General features: G+C 34.2%; 4 protein-coding genes across 4 annotated transcripts; 3 read left to right on the top strand and 1 right to left on the bottom strand.

Moving 5' to 3' along the window:
* Positions 488-2,498, top strand: LOC104707399 (protein trichome birefringence-like 23). The gene is made up of 3 exons (XM_010423745.2): positions 488-824; positions 1,127-1,419; positions 1,530-2,498. Exons 1-3 carry the CDS (start codon positions 608-610, stop codon positions 2,316-2,318), a joined length of 1,299 nt encoding a protein of 432 aa, XP_010422047.1. The 5' UTR covers positions 488-607; the 3' UTR covers positions 2,319-2,498.
* On the top strand, positions 2,721-5,247 carry LOC104707398 (high mobility group B protein 13). The gene is made up of 8 exons (XM_010423744.2): positions 2,721-3,203; positions 3,565-3,968; positions 4,041-4,146; positions 4,235-4,300; positions 4,399-4,569; positions 4,647-4,738; positions 4,830-4,914; positions 5,003-5,247. The coding sequence occupies exons 1-8, from the start codon at positions 2,862-2,864 to the stop codon at positions 5,108-5,110; spliced, it is 1,374 nt and encodes a 457-aa protein (XP_010422046.1). The 5' UTR covers positions 2,721-2,861; the 3' UTR covers positions 5,111-5,247.
* LOC104707397 (probable WRKY transcription factor 41) lies at positions 5,226-6,702 on the bottom strand. The gene is made up of 3 exons (XM_010423743.1): positions 6,145-6,702; positions 5,896-6,024; positions 5,226-5,799 (listed from the first exon to the last, which is right to left on the bottom strand). The coding sequence occupies exons 1-3, from the start codon at positions 6,480-6,482 to the stop codon at positions 5,325-5,327; spliced, it is 942 nt and encodes a 313-aa protein (XP_010422045.1). The 5' UTR covers positions 6,483-6,702; the 3' UTR covers positions 5,226-5,324.
* On the top strand, positions 12,429-14,385 carry LOC104707396 (single-stranded DNA-binding protein, mitochondrial). The gene is made up of 7 exons (XM_010423742.2): positions 12,429-12,617; positions 12,755-12,852; positions 12,935-13,092; positions 13,373-13,581; positions 13,831-13,931; positions 14,009-14,068; positions 14,161-14,385. The coding sequence occupies exons 2-7, from the start codon at positions 12,792-12,794 to the stop codon at positions 14,175-14,177; spliced, it is 606 nt and encodes a 201-aa protein (XP_010422044.1). The 5' UTR covers positions 12,429-12,617; positions 12,755-12,791; the 3' UTR covers positions 14,178-14,385.

Genomic DNA, 20,400 nt, shown 5'->3' with positions numbered 1-20,400 from the left:
TTCAGGGCATGAAGAAATATGAGATTGTATTCAAATCGGTTTCTTCCCACTAGACTCTCACAAAAAAAATCACATTTACAATTTTAATTTTTATTATAACTCTTTGGGTTCTTATAAATCCATTTTTTAGGGGAAAATTTATTTGAAAAATATGTACTCTCTCTTTCCAAAAAAAGAAACATTAATAATTTCCTAAAAATATAGATGATAAATTGTAAATTTTTAAAAAGAGAAATTTTTTTTTTTATTGGTAATGCATTGATAATCAAAATTTTGTTAGGTGTTAAAAAGGTAATGCATTTATAATCAAAATTTAATATATTTTTTTAATATGTATGAAAGCTTTAAAAAATGAATTAATTAAGAAGAGAGAGAGAAGCATCATCAACACCACAAAGCATTAATTATAAGAAGCTTTAAATTCTCATTAATCATTTTTGGAATTTGTTAATTCATTTAATTTATCGCTTTATTAAACCACGTAGTCAACAGTCCTAATTCCCTTTGCTGACCAAAAAAAGAAAAACCGTAACATCATCATACATCATCTCGCTACTTCTCTTCAAATCCCAAAACGAGATTGAAGAAGAAGAAGAAGAAGAAGAAGATGAAGCTAAAATGGGAATCAATCTCTAACGTTCAGCAAAACACATTTCTCATAAAACTCGTCTCTGCTACTCTCATCACTTGTCTCGCTTTTCGCTTCTTCGTCTTCCAATTCGGCCAATTTCACCCAGTTCATGTGTCGGTGAACGGAGACTCCGATCCTCAGATTTCTCCGCCGTCGGTTATCTTATCAGATAACGAGGATCAGATTCCTGGAGGTAATTATTAGATTCTAGCACAATCAAAACTACGATTTCGCTGTGGTTTTTTGCTAATCTTGTATTTGCGGAAACTTCTGAGATCTAGGGATTTTAAAATTCACCAAGTTTTGGGGATCATGATCTTTTGTAATCTGTAGTGTCTCTGATTCATGAGCCCTTTAATCAAAGATTTGTTGTAGTTAATGATTCTCATCTGTGTTTTTGTTTATAGTGTTTAGTTAGAGTAGTTGTGTTCTTACTTACTAAGTGAAACCTTTAGGTTTAGGTGGTGCTAAGAATCTTGCTTTGTTGTTTATCAGATATTGAGGTGGAGAAGTGTGATTTATTCAGTGGGAAATGGATCAGAGATCCTTTGGGACCAATTTATACCAATGGGTCATGTGGTATCGTTGTAGACAGTCACCAGAATTGCATCACCAATGGCCGGCCTGACTCTGGTTTTCTCTACTGGAAATGGAAGCCTCATGATTGCTCTTTGCCACGTTTTGATCCTCGGAGATTTCTTCAGCTTATGAGGAATAAATCTTGGGCTATAATTGGTGACTCCATTGCCCGTAATCATGTCGAGTCTTTGCTTTGCCTGCTATCTACAGTAAGTTTTTTTTTTTTTTTAACTGTTGCTTTGCTATCTATTTGCAGACTTTTAAAAAAGTAAAGATTTGTAATTGAAGAGTGTTGTTATTGGTCTTTTCTATGTTTCAGGTTGAAAAGCCGGTAGAAGTGTATCACGATGAGAACTATAGATCAAAGCGTTGGAATTTCCCTTTTTACAACCTCACAGTATCCAACATTTGGTCACCTTTTCTTGTGCAAGCTGCCATCTTCGAAGACTCAAACGGTGTTTCATCAGCTGCAGTCCAGCTTCACCTTGACAAACTCGACAATACATGGACTGATCTGTTACCGAGCCTTGACTATGCGATCATCTCTTCCGGGGAGTGGTTCTTGAAAACCGCAGTCTACCACGAGAATGCAAATCCCGTTGGGTGTCATGGCTGCCCGGAAAGTTCTAACTTGACGGATTTAGGATTTGACTATGCTTACAATACATCGTTGCGTCATGTTATGGACTTCATAGCAAAATCTAACACTAAAGGCATGGTCTTCTTCCGCACTTCGATACCCGATCACTTTGAAAATGGTGAGTGGCATAACGGAGGGACCTGTAAGAAAACAGAACCAGTGAGCGAGGAGGAGGTCGAGATGAAGGTCTTGAACAAGATACTGAGAGATGTGGAGATTAATCAATTCGAGAGAGTGGTTGCAGAGATGGGTCAGGAGAGTGGGAAACTAAAGCTTCTGGATTTTGCAGGAATGTTGCTGACTCGACCCGATGGGCATCCAGGTCCATACCGAGAGTTCAGGCCGTTTGATAAGGACAAGAACGCGAAGGTACAGAACGATTGTCTGCACTGGTGCTTGCCTGGTCCCATTGATCACTTGAACGATGTCATATTGGAGATCATAATGGATGGTCGAACCGGGAAATAACCGATTTGATTGTATCATTTAGTCAATATGCCTAAATTGAATTGGTATAGGTCGTGTAAATTGGTAAAAGCAATTCTTACAGTTCTGAACCGGAAAGAGATCCGCTTAGATGAATTGAAAACCGGTTCGGTTAACAGAAGCAATTCTTATAGATAAATTATGTAAAGCAGTTTGATAATTTTTCTGGATTTGGTTTGTGTAATCGAAAATTCGAATGGTCTCACATTAAAAAATAAAATAAAAGTAAACGATTAGAAGTCTTCAAATAAATTGTGATCTAAACCGGTTGAGTCAGTTGGTTTAGTGGGCAATTGAAACGGTCAAAATTAAAAAACAAAAATCTTCTTCGTTTTATCCACAAAAGGAACAGTTTTGAATTTCAAAAGTTTTGACCGTTCAGCCTTCATCTTCTTTCTTCTATATATAAAACCCAGAGGAGAGGCTCCACTAAACTAAATCGCTAACTCTAAATCCCAAAAATCTCAATTTCCTCTCTAACCTCTTTTTTACGCAAACGCTCTCGTTCAATCTCTCTTTTTTGTGATGGCGACAGTTTCAGATCCAGCTCCGGCGAAGAAATCGAGAAACAGTAGAAAGGCGTTGAAGGAGAAGAATGAGATCGTCGAGTCACCGTTGTTGTCACCGGTCTCGGCAGCCGCCAAGGGGAAAGAAGAAGCGAAATCGTTTGAGAAAGATCTGATGGAGATGCAAGCGATGTTGGAGAAGATGAAGATCGAGAAGGAGAAGACGGAGGATTTGCTAAAGGAGAAGGACGAGATCCTGAGGAAGAAGGAAGAGGAACTTGAGACTAAGGAAGTTGAGCAGGAGAAACTTAAGACGGAGCTGAAGAAGTTGCAGAAGATGAAGGAGTTTAAACCTAACATGGTAAGATCTCTAGATCTAGCTCTGCTTCAATGATCTTTTGTGATAAATTCAGAAAAATCTGGTAAAATCGTTTGTGTTATGGAGCTAGTTGATGGTTGAATCGTTTGATAGAAGTTTCAGTTTAGATCTGGCACTCATGTTAGATTAGTATGATTGGTTCTTTGAATTCTCTGTTACAGCTCTATCGTTTGATGAATCTGTATGAGATTTGAGATTTGATTGATTTCAACGCTTGTGTTTAAGATATAGATCTTAATTTGGTGCCAAATTAGCTGAGATAGGATTAGCTTTGGTTGAAGTTGAATGTCCAGTGACGTGATTTGGTGATTGATTTGGGAATGTTTATGTTGTGCTTCCTCAGACATTTGCATTTACTCAATCTTTGGCACAAACTGAAGAGGAGAAGAAGGGAAGGAAGAAGAAGGATAGTGCTGAAACTAAGAGACCATCGACACCGTACATTTTGTGGTGTAAGGAGAATTGGAACGAAATCAAGAAACAAAATCCAGATGCTGATTTCAAGGAGACTTCAAACATTCTGGGTGCTAAGTGGAAGACTGTGAGTGCAGAAGAGAAGAAGCCTTATGAGGAGAAGTACCAAGCAGATAAGGAAGTTTACCTTCAGGTTATTGCTAAGGAGAAGCGTGAAAAGGAAGCCATGAAGCTTCTTGATGATGAGCAGAAGCAGAAAACTGCAATGGAACTGCTTGATCAGTATCTCCATTTTGTTCAGGAAGCTGAACAGGACAACAAGAAAAAGGCCAAGTAATGATACTGATGTCACTATTTCACTCAACATATAAGTAAGAAAACTGACTGCATTTTCTCGTTTTGCAGGAAGATTAAGGATCCTCTGAAGCCAAAACATCCCGTATCTGCTTACTTGATCTATGCAAACGAGAGGAGAGCTGCTTTGAAAGGAGATAACAAAAGCGTAGTGGAGGTAAAAGTCAAGAATTAGTAGTTGTCTTTTCTCAATTGTCATTTGAAACTGTTGAAGCTTAAGTGGTGTGGATGAATGATGATTATAGGTCGCTAAGATGACTGGAGAAGAGTGGAAGAGCTTGTCTGAAGAACAAAAGGCTCCCTACGATCAGGTATAGTTCATCATAGACGACATTGCTGTGTTAAGAAGTGAATTTAATAAAGAGATGGTTCTAACGTATGTGTGCATATTGTGGAACTTTTGTAACAGATGGCAAAGAAGAACAAGGAGATATATCTTCAAGAAATGGAAGGATATAAAAGAACAAAGGAAGAAGAAGCCATGAGCCAGAAGAAAGAAGAAGAGGAACTCATGAAGCTCCATAAACAAGAAGCTCTCCAACTTCTCAAGAAGAAGGAAAAAAACGACAATATCATAAAGGTTAGTTAACTCACTTACAATGCATTTTGCTATCCTGGGCTCAAGTCATTCACTAACAGTAGACATGTATCTTGCAGAAGACGAAAGAAGCAACCAAAACCAAGAAGAAGAACGAGGATGTTGATCCTAACAAACCAAAAAAGCCTGCTTCTTCATACTTACTCTTTTGGTATACTCAAAACCCTGAATCCACAAAACAATCAGATCCAATCTCAAATCTTTTCTTACTGTTTTTTTTGTAAACATTGTTGTCTTTACAGCAAAGATGCAAGGAAGAGTGTAGCAGAAGAGCATCCTGGGATCAACAACTCAACTCTTACTGCTCACATTTCATTGAAATGGAAGGTATGATAATTTACAAAACCCGAACTGAGTATGAGTTTTATAATCATTGATCATGAAATTGATTGGGAAATGTATCTTCCTTTTGTAGGAACTTGGTGAAGAGGAGAAACAAGTTTATAATCAAAAAGCTGCTGAGTTAATGGAAGCTTACAAGAAAGAAGTGGAAGAGTACAATAAGACCAAGACTGTCTCGTAGAGGAAAAAAAACTAACTGAGCAGTAGAAAAAAAAGAAGAAGAGAATGTTCAAGTTTGCTCACATTAAACATCTCTCTCCCTTATGCAAAAATAACTCTGCTTTTTAAGATTTCAGTTAAGGTGAAACTAGTTTCATTTTTCTTTGGTTGCTCACTATATTATAGTTAATCTCAAGAATAATAATAATCAAATCTCTAATGAAAGTAATATATAATTAAATCGAATCGTGTAAAAACGTGGGGAAGCCAGTGGTGTCAATTTCAGCCGTTGGATCAAATTGAAAATCAACGTCGAAGATTGGAGAACTTCCTGTGGAGGTATTAGTGGAGATCAGTCCGGTGAAATCTGACGGACCAGAGCTACCCACGTGGCAAAACGTTTCGTAAGAGTAAAACGGCGGCGGCGTAACGGGGAACGAGAAACCGTGGCCTTCAAGCCCGTCGGTACGTACGGTGAGATTGGTCCTGAGATTGTCGAGGAGGTTGTTTTGGTAATTTACGACTTCTACTATGTGGTTTTGGTTTGGTTTAGTTTCCGCTCGTTTATGTGGAGGTGTGTTCCCCTGTTGTGAGCAAGTGTGTGTTCCTCTGTATGTTACTTCGAAGATCGTTGGATCACCGTCCGATCTTTGGACTTGTTTTGTAGCCCAACAGCACTGTGTGTTACGAAATGTGCATCTGTAATAACTCCTGCAATAACAAAAACAAAAAACAACAAATTAGTCTATATAATAAACGTCATCTTTAAGAAATTAAGAACAAATTAGTATGATAATAATTAATTACCTTGGATATTTGGCGCCCAAAATATCTTTTTGACCATATTTTCTCCAGCTATAAACATCATCATGAGGTCCTTCTAAGCCTCTCTCTGGACTAATTCTCACTTGCTCTGTCCACTTTGGCAACATCTTCCTGCACAATTTTAAGATCACTAATAAAAAAACTCTATAATCTTGTTTCCACATTATTAAAAGTGCTACAAATGATCTCTTCCTTAGTTACAACTTACAACTCTCAACATTTTTTTTTTACCTCTTTTTGCAACTGTAATCTTTGCATCCCACATCGAGGAACTCTTCGCTTTTCGGACTTTCGTTAATCGATGCTGGAGATTCCGGAACCTTACCGGAGTTAACTACCGGATCCATCACCCTCTCGGTCGTTGGATTGTGTGATCCGTTCAGCATCATAATAGCTTTCTCGTAGGAAGAAACTACCTGTTGTAAGAGAGTCTCCTTCATCTCCGACGTCAAACACGAAGAAGAAGATGACGACGATGGCGCCGGGGAAGCTTGGAGTTGTTTTGCAGCTCTTAGTCCATGAATCAGCTCGTTTAGCAAATTCCTCTGTTCCCAATTCATCATTTCCATGTTAGTAGTTAGTTACCTCACCAATAGAGTAGTTCCGTCAGTTTTAGTGCCCCGGTAAGGTTTAGGACATTAGATTGAAAACATATGTTTGAGAGGCTTAAGAGAAAGATGTGAAGTTTTTTTTTTGGTATTTGATGATGAGAATGTTTTGGTTGTGGGGGGATGGTTTTTAAAACAAAGCGTGTTCTTTTGGAATTTAAGGGATTTTAAAAAAGTTTGATGTGAGTGAAGATGTGTTTGAAAATTTGACCCAAGTGATCAAAACTATTATATAAAGATTCAAAGTTGAGAAAAGTCTTTGGTCTTCAATTTTATTAAGAAATCTTTAGTTCCAGAGTGTATATAAGTGGTGGTGTTTACTGAAGGGTCTAATGCTGACCAATTCAAATTTGGATTTATTTTAGTTTCACTAAGTTGATTAGTTTATTTAAATCCAGTGGTCTTACTTAATAATCATATAAAAATAACTGTACCTTTTCAGTCTCAAACTATAGCTTTGTGGATGTAGTTAAGGTCTTTTTTCAATATTTTATTTGCAAACGTATTTTTTTTACATGATTTCTATTTGTGTAGCATAACCTTTTTGGTTTTTTTCTTTTGACAACAACAGCTTTTTTTGTTTGGGTATTATATTTATTTTGTGTGTGTGCAACTTCTTCATATATTCTACTGAATTAAATATGAAGCAATAGCACAAACTATTATTATACCAAATCTCAGTTATACAATATATACTTATTTCTTTTCGTATTTTCTAACAAAGCTGATTAACTAATTCAAAATAAGTTCATTGGTATTCACTATTTTGACACTCTGAATTCTAACATTTAAGGTATGCAGAGGAAATTCCATAATATTTGTTTATTATATCCTTATAACATTTGTAATTTGTGTTTCAAAAAAAAACATTTATAATTTAATAATAATAGAAAGATCGTAGAAAAAGGTTTCTGCTGACCAAGTCCATCGTCAAAGTGCAGTCTCAAATTAAAAGAAAGTTCCATCGTAAATTCCATATCTCATGATTGATACGTATAACTTTATTGCCATCAACTGAATTATGTTTTAATGCATTTGAAAGATGATTTTTTTTTATTCATAAATTAACGAAAATATTCGTTTCCGTAACAACCAATCTACCGGTATTCAACTTCTATTTTAGAAGATTTTATGGTATTCTTAAAATCCCTCGTTATTCAATTGATGATTTTTTAAAAAAAATTTTAAATTCTATGTTATTCAACTTGACATAAATTTAAAATCACTTAAAATAATTTACAATCACATATTTATAAAACTAACTTGAAATCTATTGTTATTTAAATTATCACAACTTTTTTTTTAAAATACTCCTTTGAATGATTTTAGAAGACTCTTTTTTTGTTTTTTAGTTGAAAAATATCACTAATAAAATCATACCCTATGAGATAGAATTTTGAAGGATTTCAAAAAAGAAAACATAGCTTCATCGCTTCCGTAACTCCTCCCGTACAGCTCTGAAGTTTCTGATTCATAGATGTGGCCACCATCGCTTCTCCTGGTTTTCTTCATCCTCTTCGTTAGAGCAAGGCAGACTAACTTCCTTTTCCCGAAATAGTTTCAGTGGTCGCAGTGAGCTCGACAATTCTTTGCCGCAATCATCTTCCAAAGTTCTTACATTGCCGCCTACCGTGTTAACACTTGGTCGTGTCTCCGCCGTTCCACTTCTTGTCGTACGTTAGTTTGTTAACTGCAATTTGTTTTGGAGTTCAATTATTTGAATGTTGTGGTCTATCAAGAAAATATGATCTTTTCTGATTCGGTAGAATCATTTCTTGAGCTACACATTAGAAACAGATACACTTTGTTTTGTGATTGTAAAAATTGTTCATTCTTTTGCAGGTTTTTGAGAGTTTGAGTTTGAGTTGTTGCAGGTTTTTGAGAGCTTGTGTTTGAGTTGTTGCAGGTTTTCTAGTTTGAGTTTATTTCTGTTTCAAGTTTGAGTTCATATCAATATTTGAGTTTCGGATTTGATTCACTTACCACCATTTAGCCAAAACAAAAATACTTCAAACACAACAAAAGAAAAAATAGACTTTTACAAATTTCAGACCTCAAGCATATTCGAGATTTTATTTGTAGGCTTCAGACTTTATTAAAGGTGCATGTGGTCAGATTTTATTGCAGGTTTCAAATGTAAGTGTAGGTTTTGGATTGTTCTATTTTAATATCAGACATTGGAGTTTCAAACATTCAACTTAAGTTTACATCTTCACTTATGTTTAACTAAACAAACACTAGCTCTTTTGTCCTCACTTATGTTTTGTCAGCACACAAGTCACAAATTCACAATTGATCACAAATTCGATTACTAATTATACAATCACACTAAATAAAATTTTTTGAGTTAATGTCTAATCACACTACTCTTTATGTTTTGTCTGCTCATAGAGTCATATGTATGAAATGTTACACCAAAAAAAAATCAGCGTATAAGTGAATAGAAATGAGTAAACACACTCAAACATCAAGATGTTAAATATATCTCGAATTTCTTCTGCTTTCTTGTCTGTGATGTGATCTGCAACGGTCTGGCAAATTAAAATAATTAGCAATGTTTCTTATCAAAATAGAGATACTTCATGAACTCTGCCAAATCAAGTGGATTTGTGACGAGAGGGACAAAGTTCATGTTGACAGTCTGACAAATTATCTGATCATTACTCATTCAACTCAAGTTTATGTAACGGAATAGTTAGATTGTAGTTAGGATGAGTTGAGACAATGGAGTCAAATTTTATTTGTTTGTGTTATCAAATATTCTAAAATCACTCAAAATTTAATATTAAAATCTCACAGAATCACATTTTAATTTTTAAATTAAAATATAAAAAATCTAAAACACAATCAAATCTCCTAAAAACTCACATAATCTTCCAAAATCCTAAAATGTTAAAATCCTACCAAATCTTTCAAAATATAAGTTGAATACCCCCTCTGGGCTTTGTGATGCATGAATTGTCTACTTACTTAAACTATATAAGTAAATATTTAGAGTCAAAGTCTATTTATTTGGAGTTAACATATGTCTAGTCTCTAATATATAGTATTGTTTCTAGTGATAAAGTACTACATTAGGTTTGCACAAACTTACATTTTAAGATTTGCACACGCACAAAAAGGTTACATCTACTTTGTAACGATCGGTTTTCATAAAATTTGGAGTTTAACTGATATAGATAAATAATATGATTTGACATTGTTATATTATCCATGTCGATTATTTTTTCAACGAAGTTAGAGTTTGAAGATCATTGTTATTTTGGATAAATAATTCGACTCTAATTTTTCTCTTTGAAGACTATTCACAAATTTTTAGGTGAGATTGGCAATCAAAATCACATAATCAGATCAAATCCAAAGTTGAAACTAATCACTTGAGGTATTCCCATGTTTGTTATTGTTATTGAAGGTGTTTTATGTGTTCTCTATCCAAAATTCCAAATGCTAGAAAAGACAAACGTAAAATTTTATTTATTTTATATATAAGTGACTATTAGTGATATAAGATTCATCAACAAAACATGCATAATAATACTGTATACTAATAATATAAGTAACATAAACTTAAAATAATTTGCCAATGATTGATTTGAACCTAAGCAAATGTTTCTAAGGGAAAACATAAATTAGAAAATTTGAGTCAAGGGATTTGACCGGAGACTTTTTCAAACCTCACTCCGCGTGGATCTGGCCTTTTCAGTTTTTCATTCACTTATTTTATGATGTCACAAGTTGCCGTCATCTCCTAAAATAATAAACTCACTAGGTACTAATCCGTGCTACGGAACAAAATATTTTTATAAACATTATTTTTATGTAAATTAAAAAAAAATTAATTATATTTATTTTGAAATGGAAAATACGTCATATCACGTCCTGTCCCCTCACGTCCCAATCCATCTCCTCTTGTTCCGTCTTATCCGTTTCATCTCGTCTCGTCTTAAAAAGGATCTTCGTGTTTATCCGAATTTCAAAACCAATATAATTACGCTTTTATCCTTATCATAAATAAATTATTTGGTAATAACTCCAATGGCATATCATTGTAATTTCTTATGAAATAAAGGTTTATTAGTTAAACGACTTTACAAATAATAATAGAGATTTTTTTGTCTTCTGCAAACTAACAATTCATTACAAAAAAAAAAAAAAAAAAAAAANAGAAAAAGAAGAAGCATTTTTTGTTTTTTTTAGAAATAAAAACTTGTACTCAACTAACGAGAAATAGTAAACTACAAATTGTTTGACAAAAAAAAAATTATATATCAAAATTCATTTAAGTTTTTCGAGCAACCCGTGTATTTTATATAAACAAAACAATATAAAATTTACTTGATCGAATAAGGTTATAAGAGCATTCACATCGGTTATACGGATAAGGATCTCTTTTATTTTTTAATAATTAAACATAATAAAAATCAAATTTTAATTTTAGATTTTCAGATAACCGTGTCTCTGCCGAGAAAAAATAAGACCCTCCAAGACCCTCTACGTGTCAAAATATGATTGCTGGCGTTTGTTTGTTTGTTTGTTTTTTTTTTTTTTTTGATTTTTTTTGCATTAAGTTATCTTTCTCTTTCGAAAGAAACAAGTTCAGAGATAGTGAGAAGAATCGATTTTCACAATTTGATTCACAATCTGTTAAATGTCTAGGCAGGCCAATAGCCGACTGGCACTATACTGGGTCATATTCTTCTAACAACCAATTTCTAGAAACTCGATTTTCCATCAGCAGTGGATCTGAGATAAAATTTTATTATATGCAAAAGTTGATAACTACTAATAAATTATATAGAAAATAAAATTAGTTTAAAATAAATGAAGGTAAAAACATATATCCTTTTTTATAGGATTATGTATTTAAATTTTGATCATAAAAGCAAGAGAATTGTAAAAAGATAATAATAAGTATTATGCAAATATGATGCAAAACTTATGCAAAAATTATAAAAATAGTATACAAAAGAGTATAGTTACTTTGTATTAAAAATACAATACAATTGGCATAAATTTTTTGATCCAAATTTTAGGATAGCATACAAGTTTGAAGAAAATAATAAAGTTTTATGCAGTTTTGATTAATTTATGATAATGTTAGTATATTTTAATTTAAAATTATTATGTATGAGGCTACAAAATATGGAACAACTATTTAGTTTTTTTCAAATATGAGACAGTATTAGTTTCCTTTTTTCTTTGAGAATAATATTATTAATTTTTAAATTAGTTTTTATTTTTAGTAAGATATAAATATGATATAATTTACATATTATTTTAACATGAAAATTATAAGTTTCTCCTTTAGGATTGAGTGTACATAATTACAAATTTATTATGATATAATATGCAGTTAAATTATGTTGCGAGTAGAGTGTGTCAACTCTAAATCCGGTTTGGAATATTATGTAAAATTCAAATATTTTAATTATAAAAAATCAAATAAATCCGTAAAATATATATTTTTCAATTTTAAATACTATTTGGTTTTTTAGTATGAAATTTTAAATAATAAATAAATATTTATTTGTTTAGAATATTTATAATTTTTATTACTAATACTTGTTTTGTAATGTCGCTATAATTGAAAAGTAATAATATGATAACAAACTTCTACAACTTTTTACTTTTTGTTACCAGTCGAACTTTTATAAATTTTTCAAGTCACGACTGGTACATGTTTTTGTTACTAATCCACACTAATTAGACATTTTAAAGTAAAACTATATACCAATTGGGTTGAGAAAAAAAAAACTATATACCAATTGGGCCTCTCAGTAACATGAGTTCTCTTTTTTCTGGTCTTGTAAATTGTAATCTGCAAAAATCCATTTCCTCTCGTTTTTATTCAAAAAAAAAAGAAAGGGTAATTTGGTAATTACACGAAAAGACAACCTAAGGTTCCCGTCGTCCTCTACCTCGGCAAGGTTTTTCCCGTTCACCAGCCATTTTTGTTTTCCTATTCTAAACCCTAAAAAACCCTCACCGCAGGGTTTAACGAATCAGAGCACTTCGACATCGTTTTGGTCTTCTTCTTCTTCTTCTTCTTCTTCATCATCCTCTCTGTGTTGCGTTATCTCCTTCTCAAACTCACTGGTACGCCATTTCCCTCTTTACTTCCAAATCCTGCTTTCGCATTTCTCAGCTTAGTCGTGGTTGATTGGTCTAATTCAAAATTGTTCCATCGCTGTGACGTATAAACCCTAATTGCGAGGAATCACTTCAATTTGCAGATTAACTCTCAGAAGTCAGAACCATTCCTGCTTTAAAATGAACTCACTCGCCATCAGAGCCTCGAAGCTTCTGAGATCCTCTTTAATATCTCCTCTAGGTAATATCCTCTTCAGCGTTCTACTCAGAAATGTGTTTGATTAAAATTATAATCTGTTTCTTATTGGGGTTTGCGAATGTAGCAATAAGTGCTGAGAGAGGCTCCAAGGCTTGGTTCTCAACTGGTCCTATTGATGAAGGTGTAGAAGAAGATTTTGAAGAAAACGTATCAGAAAGACCTGAGCTTCAACCTCATGGAGTTGATCCCCGTAAAGGTTGGGGATTTCGCGGTGTTCATAGGGTAAAAAGATTCAATCTTGGAACACTTTTACACTTTTGAGAGCATTAGTAGTAGCTGAAGAATATGATAATCAAATTAGGCTTATCTAAGTCTTCAGTTGTTGTTTCTATAGCCAAAAAAAAACCCAATTGAAAAGGAACGATCTTTTTGTATATGCCTTGAATTAGATTCTGACGATCATAGCATGGTTCATGACTTGAGTTATCTTGATTCCAATATCATCTTTAGAGTGGGTGATTGCATTTCCTGTGGTTACATATTTCCTTTGATTCTCACACAGGCGATAATCTGTGGGAAAGTAGGGCAATCACCGGTACAGAAGATCTTAAGGAACGGGCGGACAGTAACGATCTTTACAGTAGGAACAGGTGGGATGTTTGATCAGAGGCTTGTAGGAGCTATCAATCAGCCAAAACCAGCTCAGTGGCATAGAATCGCAGTGCACAACGAAGTGCTTGGCTCTTACGCTGTCCAGAAACTCGCTAAAAAGTAAGTTTTGGTACATGTTTAACTATCTTAAAACAAGGAAGTGTATTAGTTTAAGAGTTCTAATTTCAGATTAACTAAGTGATAAGTCCGTTAGTTAGTTTGTTACTTTAGAAGATCATCTATTTCTCTGTTTCCAATCTCTGTTTCTTCTTTATTCGCTTGATCTTTGATGGTATCAGTTAATAAATAGGAGGTGAAAGGTGTAGGTATTCATCTGAACTTTTTTTTTTCTGGTGCTTTGTTACACAGCTCATCGGTTTATGTGGAAGGTGATATTGAGACTAGAGTGTATAATGATAGTATCAGCAGTGAAGTGAAGAGTATCCCTGAGATTTGCATCCGTCGTGATGGTATGTATGGTTTCATATTGTTGTTGATCCGGACCATCAGTTTATTGCTCTGTTACGATTCTTTTGTGTTTTTGCAGGGAAGATTCGGCTGATCAAATATGGTGAAAGCATTAGCAAAATCTCTTTCGATGAGCTAAGTAAGTTATATCATTTTATCATTCAGCTCATATTCCTAAATAAAGAAGAGATATGTTGCTTATGTGTTTTAATTTTGTTCCACATTTGGCAGAAGAAGGATTGATTTAGTCGGAGCAAGAATATTTCGGTGGCCGGAGGAGAGAATACTGAATCAAAGCTTTCAGAGTAAAATCAACAATACAGTTTGTTTTTTTTTGTTCTGTCCATTGTGACTTTGTGAGCACTGAGTTCCTTTTTTATGGATATCAGGGACATTTGTGTAGTTTTTGGTCAAAAATAAGTATGTCATGCCATGCATTTGTTTAGTTTTACTGAATCTTCCGGTGTACCAAATCTACGGTTCTTCAGTGGAAGTTTATATGGCAGAACAAAGGAAGAGCAAATAAGAGCAAATACGGTTCTTCAGTGGAAGTTTAACATGTCTGTTGAAGCTTGTTCGGTCATATCGACTCCAATACATAGCTTGATATTCAAGCTTGAATTAAACATAGCTATATTCTTCTCCACACTAACATGCAATTTATGTAAATTACTAAACCGTTCCTCATGACTCACTTATGACGGAATAATATGGAGCGTTTTTTGAATTTTGCCGATAATCATGGAAACGCCCACTATCGGGCTCAAACCCATTAAAAGTGGCAAAACATACGCGCATATCAATTAAAAAAAACTGATAAACATGTTTAAGTAAAAAAAAAATGATAAATACATTTATGTTGTAAATCATTTGGAGTGGATCTCCGTTACCGGTCCATTCATATGTCTAAGTCCATAAGGCCCATTAGCCACCTTATTCTATATCGGTTTAGGAATTCTATTGTACTTAGGGTTTTATCTTTTACTATATAATGTACTATTCGATTGAATCATTAATAATACAAGAGAATACATCATTCGAGTATCTCTACTTTCACAACACGTTATCAGCACGAGTTTGCTCTAAGCTCAAACTGAGAAAAATCCCCTAATCCTAAAACCCTAAACCGCCGCCACAACGGCCATCGGTTCCTGTTCGTGATCAATCCGCGTTCGTGGTCAGATTCTGTTCGTGATCAAGTTTTGTTCATGACTAGTCCGAGGTTCGCGATCAAGCTCAAGGTATATCCGAGTTCTTTAGCTCCCGAATCAATTCTAGCCAACCTCAGAACGGTGTAAGGTAAATAAATCGAATTCATCAGACACATATATCGAACTTGAACTTTAAATTATATTAGAACCCTAAAATCTATAATTACACAATCAACAAATCAAAACCCTAAGCTTTAAAAGCCCTAAACCCTAAAACTTTAAAATTCGGATTGTATGAGGTTTAGAATTGCTTAGGATAAGATTCATTGTTATTGATTTGATTGATTCTATGTCTTGCATAAATTGAAACTTAAAATCGGAATTTTGTCTTGCATGAAACCCTAAAACTAAGAACTTAAAATCGAAACCCTAGAGAAAAGTTTTTCCTAAAAACCTCTTGTCCTAATTCTATTCAGAATAGGAAAATTTACTAAACTAAAAAGGAAATAATCTTATCTAGAGAAAAGGAAAACTTTAAAACTTAAAATTATTTGCATATTTCCTTGTTCATACTAGATTATAAATGTTGTCTAGGATTGTTTCATGCATATATTAATTATGTATTAAAAGGACAAGAAATTATTTACTAAAATTGGCATGGTTAGGTCTTAAATACTACATGGCCTAGACGAAATTAATGGCATGGTTCGGTTTTAAATACCGCATGGACTAGACGAAATTAATGGCATGGTTTGGTCTTAAATACCGCATGGTCTAGACGAAATTAATTCCATGGTTCGGTCTTAAATACCGCATGGAATAATCCAAAACAATTGGCATGGTTCGGTCTTAAATACTGCATGGCCTAGACTAAAGCGATTGCATGTTTTGGTCTTAAATACCGCATGAAAATAATCGGGTGCATATCTTGTATTTTATAGATGTCCAAGATCGACAATCTCCGATATGCTGCACTTAATGTCTCTGGAGACAATTATTAACAATGGGCATGGGACACTAAAATTACCCTGAAACCAAAGGACCTATATGAGTGCATTGAGGATGATAATGATTGTACTGAAAAGAGTAGGTACAAGGCGATTTTGCTAATACGCCATCATCTTGCTGAGAGTCTCAAGAACCAGTACCTTACCATTGAAAATCCTCTTGACCTTTGGACAGAGTTGAAAAATAGATATGGACACCAAAAGACGGTGCTCCTACCAAAGGCTCAATTTGATTGGAAAAATCTAAGAATCCAGGATTTTAAATCCGTGGAAGAGTATAATTCTGAGCTATTTAAGATAGTCTCGATCTTGAAATTATGTGGTAAGGAGGTTACTGAGGAAGACTTGCTAGAGAAAACATTCTCAACCTTTCACACCAATAACATACTACTTCAGCAACAATATCATGAAAAGGGTTTTAAGACATATGCAAGTCTAATCTCTTGTTTGCTGCTTGCTGAGCAGAACAATGAGTTATTACTAATGAACAGTGCAATGAGACCTCATGGTACTGCCCCATTACCAGAAGCGGGAAAATGGCCAAAATCAACCTCAACTATTTGTCAAACGTTTTTTTATACCTAAAGTTTAACACCCTGAAAATAACAACTTGAGCTTTGTTAAAATTCAAATTTGCTACCTAAACTATATAAAATGTTGTCAATTTCAACATATGTTCGAACAACGTTAAATCAGAGTTTAACAATGTTGAGTCAGACGATCTGTGGCATCCACATGGCACTGGGAATGACCAAAACTAAGTTGTTTTGGTCATTTGTAGGTGTGTTGTGGCAATAAACAAAGCGTTTGACAAAAAATGGGGTATTGGAGTCCGTTTTTGGGTGTGTTGTGAGACTTCATTTTTATCCATTTCTTTCTCCAAAATATTACTGAAATCGCCCAAGGCCATAAGAAAGTCTTAGAGACTATAACCGCATTATCCACTGGTCTTTACCATGCTAAGATTAATATGATAGAGGCTAATATGGCAATGAACAAAATGTTCAATGAACAATTCACTTATGGCATGACCGGCTTGGCCATCCGGGTTCTAAAATGATGCGTAAGCTAATTATGAATTCAAATGGGCACACTCTTAAAGAAAGACGAGTTATCCCTAAAAATCTCACGTGTGTAGCATGTGCACAAGGGAAACTCAAGGCCATCACCAGTGAAAGTCACTAAAGAGAATTTAAATTTTCTAGAAAGGATACAAGGAGATATATGTGGACCAATACACCCACCTTGTGGGACCTTTATATATTTTATGGTCCTTATTGATGCATCGACCAGATGGTCGCATGTTTGCTTATTATCAACTAGAAACCTTGTGTTTGCTAGATTGATGGCCCAGATCATACGTCTGCGAGCTCACTTTCCAGATTTTCCACTTAAGACTATACATCTAGACAATGCTGATGAATTTATATCCCAAGAGTTTAATGATTATTGTATGTCCATGGGGGTAAGTGTGGAACATCCCGTGGCACATGTCCATACACAAAACGGATTAGCTGAATCCCTCATTAAACAAATACAATTAATTGCTCGACCATTATTCATGAGGTCGATGCTTCCTGTGTCGGCTTGTGGACACGCAATATTACATGCAGCAGAGCTTATACGCATCAGGCCAGCTAGTGAGCATAGATATTCGCCATCCCAATTATTAACGGGTCATGAGCCAGACATATCCCATCTAAAGACATTCGGGTGTGCCGTTTATGTACCTATTGCTCCACCATAGAGAACAAAGATGAGACCTCAAAAGAGAATGGGAATATATGTTGGATATGATTCTCCCACCATTATTAAGTATCTAGAGCCAACTACGGGTGATTTATTTAAGGCTAGATACGCGGATTGTCAGTTTGCTGAATCCAAATTTCCTATGTTGGGTGTCATACCTCAGTGCTATAGGAGCTTTAATGTTCTTGGCTAGCCACACTAGACCAAACATTTTTTTTGCCGTGAACCTCCTAGCAAGATTTAGTTATTGTCCGACCCAAAGGCACTGGAACGGTTTAGTTGGTTTTGCTGATGTAGGTTATCTATCCGATCCACATAATGCAAGGTCTCAAACCGGCTATGTGTTTATGCACGGTGGTACAACAATTTCGTGGCGTCCGATGAAGCAAACCATAGCGGCCACATCATCTAATCATGCATAAATTTTGGCTATGCATGAAGCCAGCCGTGAGTGTGTGTGGTTGAGATCAATGACTCAACATATCAGGTCGGATTGTGGCATGACCGATGATAAGGAAGCGACTATCATATATGAAGACAATACCGCTTGCATCGCACAGCTCAAGGAAGGGTACATTAAGGGAGATCGGACGAAACACATATTACCTAAGTTCTTCTTCACACATGAACTACAAAAGGTCGGAGAAGTTCAAGTGGTACAAGTTCCATCATGCAACAATTCAGTCAATCTCTTCACCAAATCATTACCGACATGGACATTCAGGAAGCTCACGTACCAGATTGGAATGCGGAGACTTAAGGACTTTTAGTGATGCTTGGAACAGGGGGAGTAATGCGTGCTGTACTCTTTTTCCTTCACCATGGTTTTGTCTCAATGGTTTTTCCTGGTAAGGTATTGATGAAGCAGCGTCCCCAAGCGTATTACGGTGATCTCTTAGCATTTGCACGGTTATGTTATCCAAGGGGAAATATGCTAACACGTGTGATATGAGACAGACAATTTACAAGATGACAATTTCATAAAATGTTCTTCTTTCTCCTATCTTTTATCTTCGAAAATCAAACCATGAATCCATAGAAATTGTGATAAATTTATCATTATAGCAATTTGATGAATCAACCCTATCCCTCCCCCCTCATTTTTTGACATTTCATTGTGATTGACTGTCATGTCAACAACATTACATGTCCTTTTTATATGTTTTTTTAAATGAATTAAACAGAAATTGCACATTAAACCGGATTGGAACAACTACAATACATATTCTCCGTTATTAAAAAGTTCAAACGAAAATCAAAGAGATATGATTATTTAACGAGAGAAAACTTAGTATTAGACAAGATCGAGAGAAATGATTATTGAAGGAAACTTAATATTAAAAAGAAAAAACATAGATCGAAGGTAGCTCTCATCACCAATACCCATGCATTACAAACCAAACTCTAATTTATATTATGAAAGATGGTCAATTCTCTTTATTTGAGTGACACATCAGCAGTAAAAAAAATTATTTGAATAACACATCAGTAGTAAAAAGAGTGTCATCTGTCTATTCTCACTAAAAGTAAACAAATTTAAACTTAAAAGGAATATGAAATATCTTTCATCTCTATTATATTTTTAATATCACAAACAGCCCACCAAGTCATTTTAACTTGTAAAACTTCTTATAGTAATACATACCTTTATATAATCAAGCAAGGAGGATGAGAATCCACCAAGTCATTTTGAGAGATATATTAAAATCATGTAAGTCTTTAAAAGTTTGTTTGCTATTATCTAAAGATTTTGATGAATCAAATGAATAGTGCATTTTTAGTCCGTAATTCCTTTCAATTTTTGGTTTGGAGTAGACATGACAACAAATATGGGAATGATGACAAAATGATTTTTAATAAATTGTAGGGATAATTTGGCATATCTTTGTGCATCTAAACTCTTCTCTTAATGATTTTGGTAGTGTAAAACTGAAATCCGATAATACTCGCTTATATACAATATAAACTATGTACAATAATCTTTTACTTTTGAATACTGATTTTTGACAAAATTTAGATTTATTCTTTGGGATTATAGTGATGAGTGCCTACAAACAAATAAAATCGATGGACTCATCTAACCATTTGTTGTAGAATTCTTGTAAAATCACATGAATTTCGTTGTGGTAATATTTTATATGTTTGTTGGTGCCGCCAGCATAGATAAAACTTCGATTCAATTCAGTTAAGATATTCCAGAAAATGATAAATTTTTAATGTTTTTAAAAATTGAAAAACGTTAACTAAAAAGAAGAAGTTAATTGCAAACTTTTAACATCACATTTAATATAATATTTATTTAATAATTTAATTAAAATTACTTTTATTTTAACAATTGATGATTAGATATAAGCAATTTGGGTATGAGTACTTTATTCGAGTTTTTGTATCCTTCAATCGGATAGTTTGGGTTAGGAGATTTATCATTCGTTGAGGAACCGAATGAATTACAGATCAGTTTGGTTTGGCTTCTATTCAGATAGTTATCAAGTTTCGTTCCATATTATGCAACAACTTACAACACTATAGTATATATATATATATATATATATATATATATATAT

The sequence above is a fragment of the Camelina sativa genome, chromosome 8, assembly GCF_000633955.1.
Source record: "Camelina sativa cultivar DH55 chromosome 8, Cs, whole genome shotgun sequence".
Taxonomy (NCBI): Eukaryota; Viridiplantae; Streptophyta; class Magnoliopsida; order Brassicales; family Brassicaceae; genus Camelina; species Camelina sativa.
This window is presented reverse-complemented; position numbering and strand designations above follow the sequence as displayed.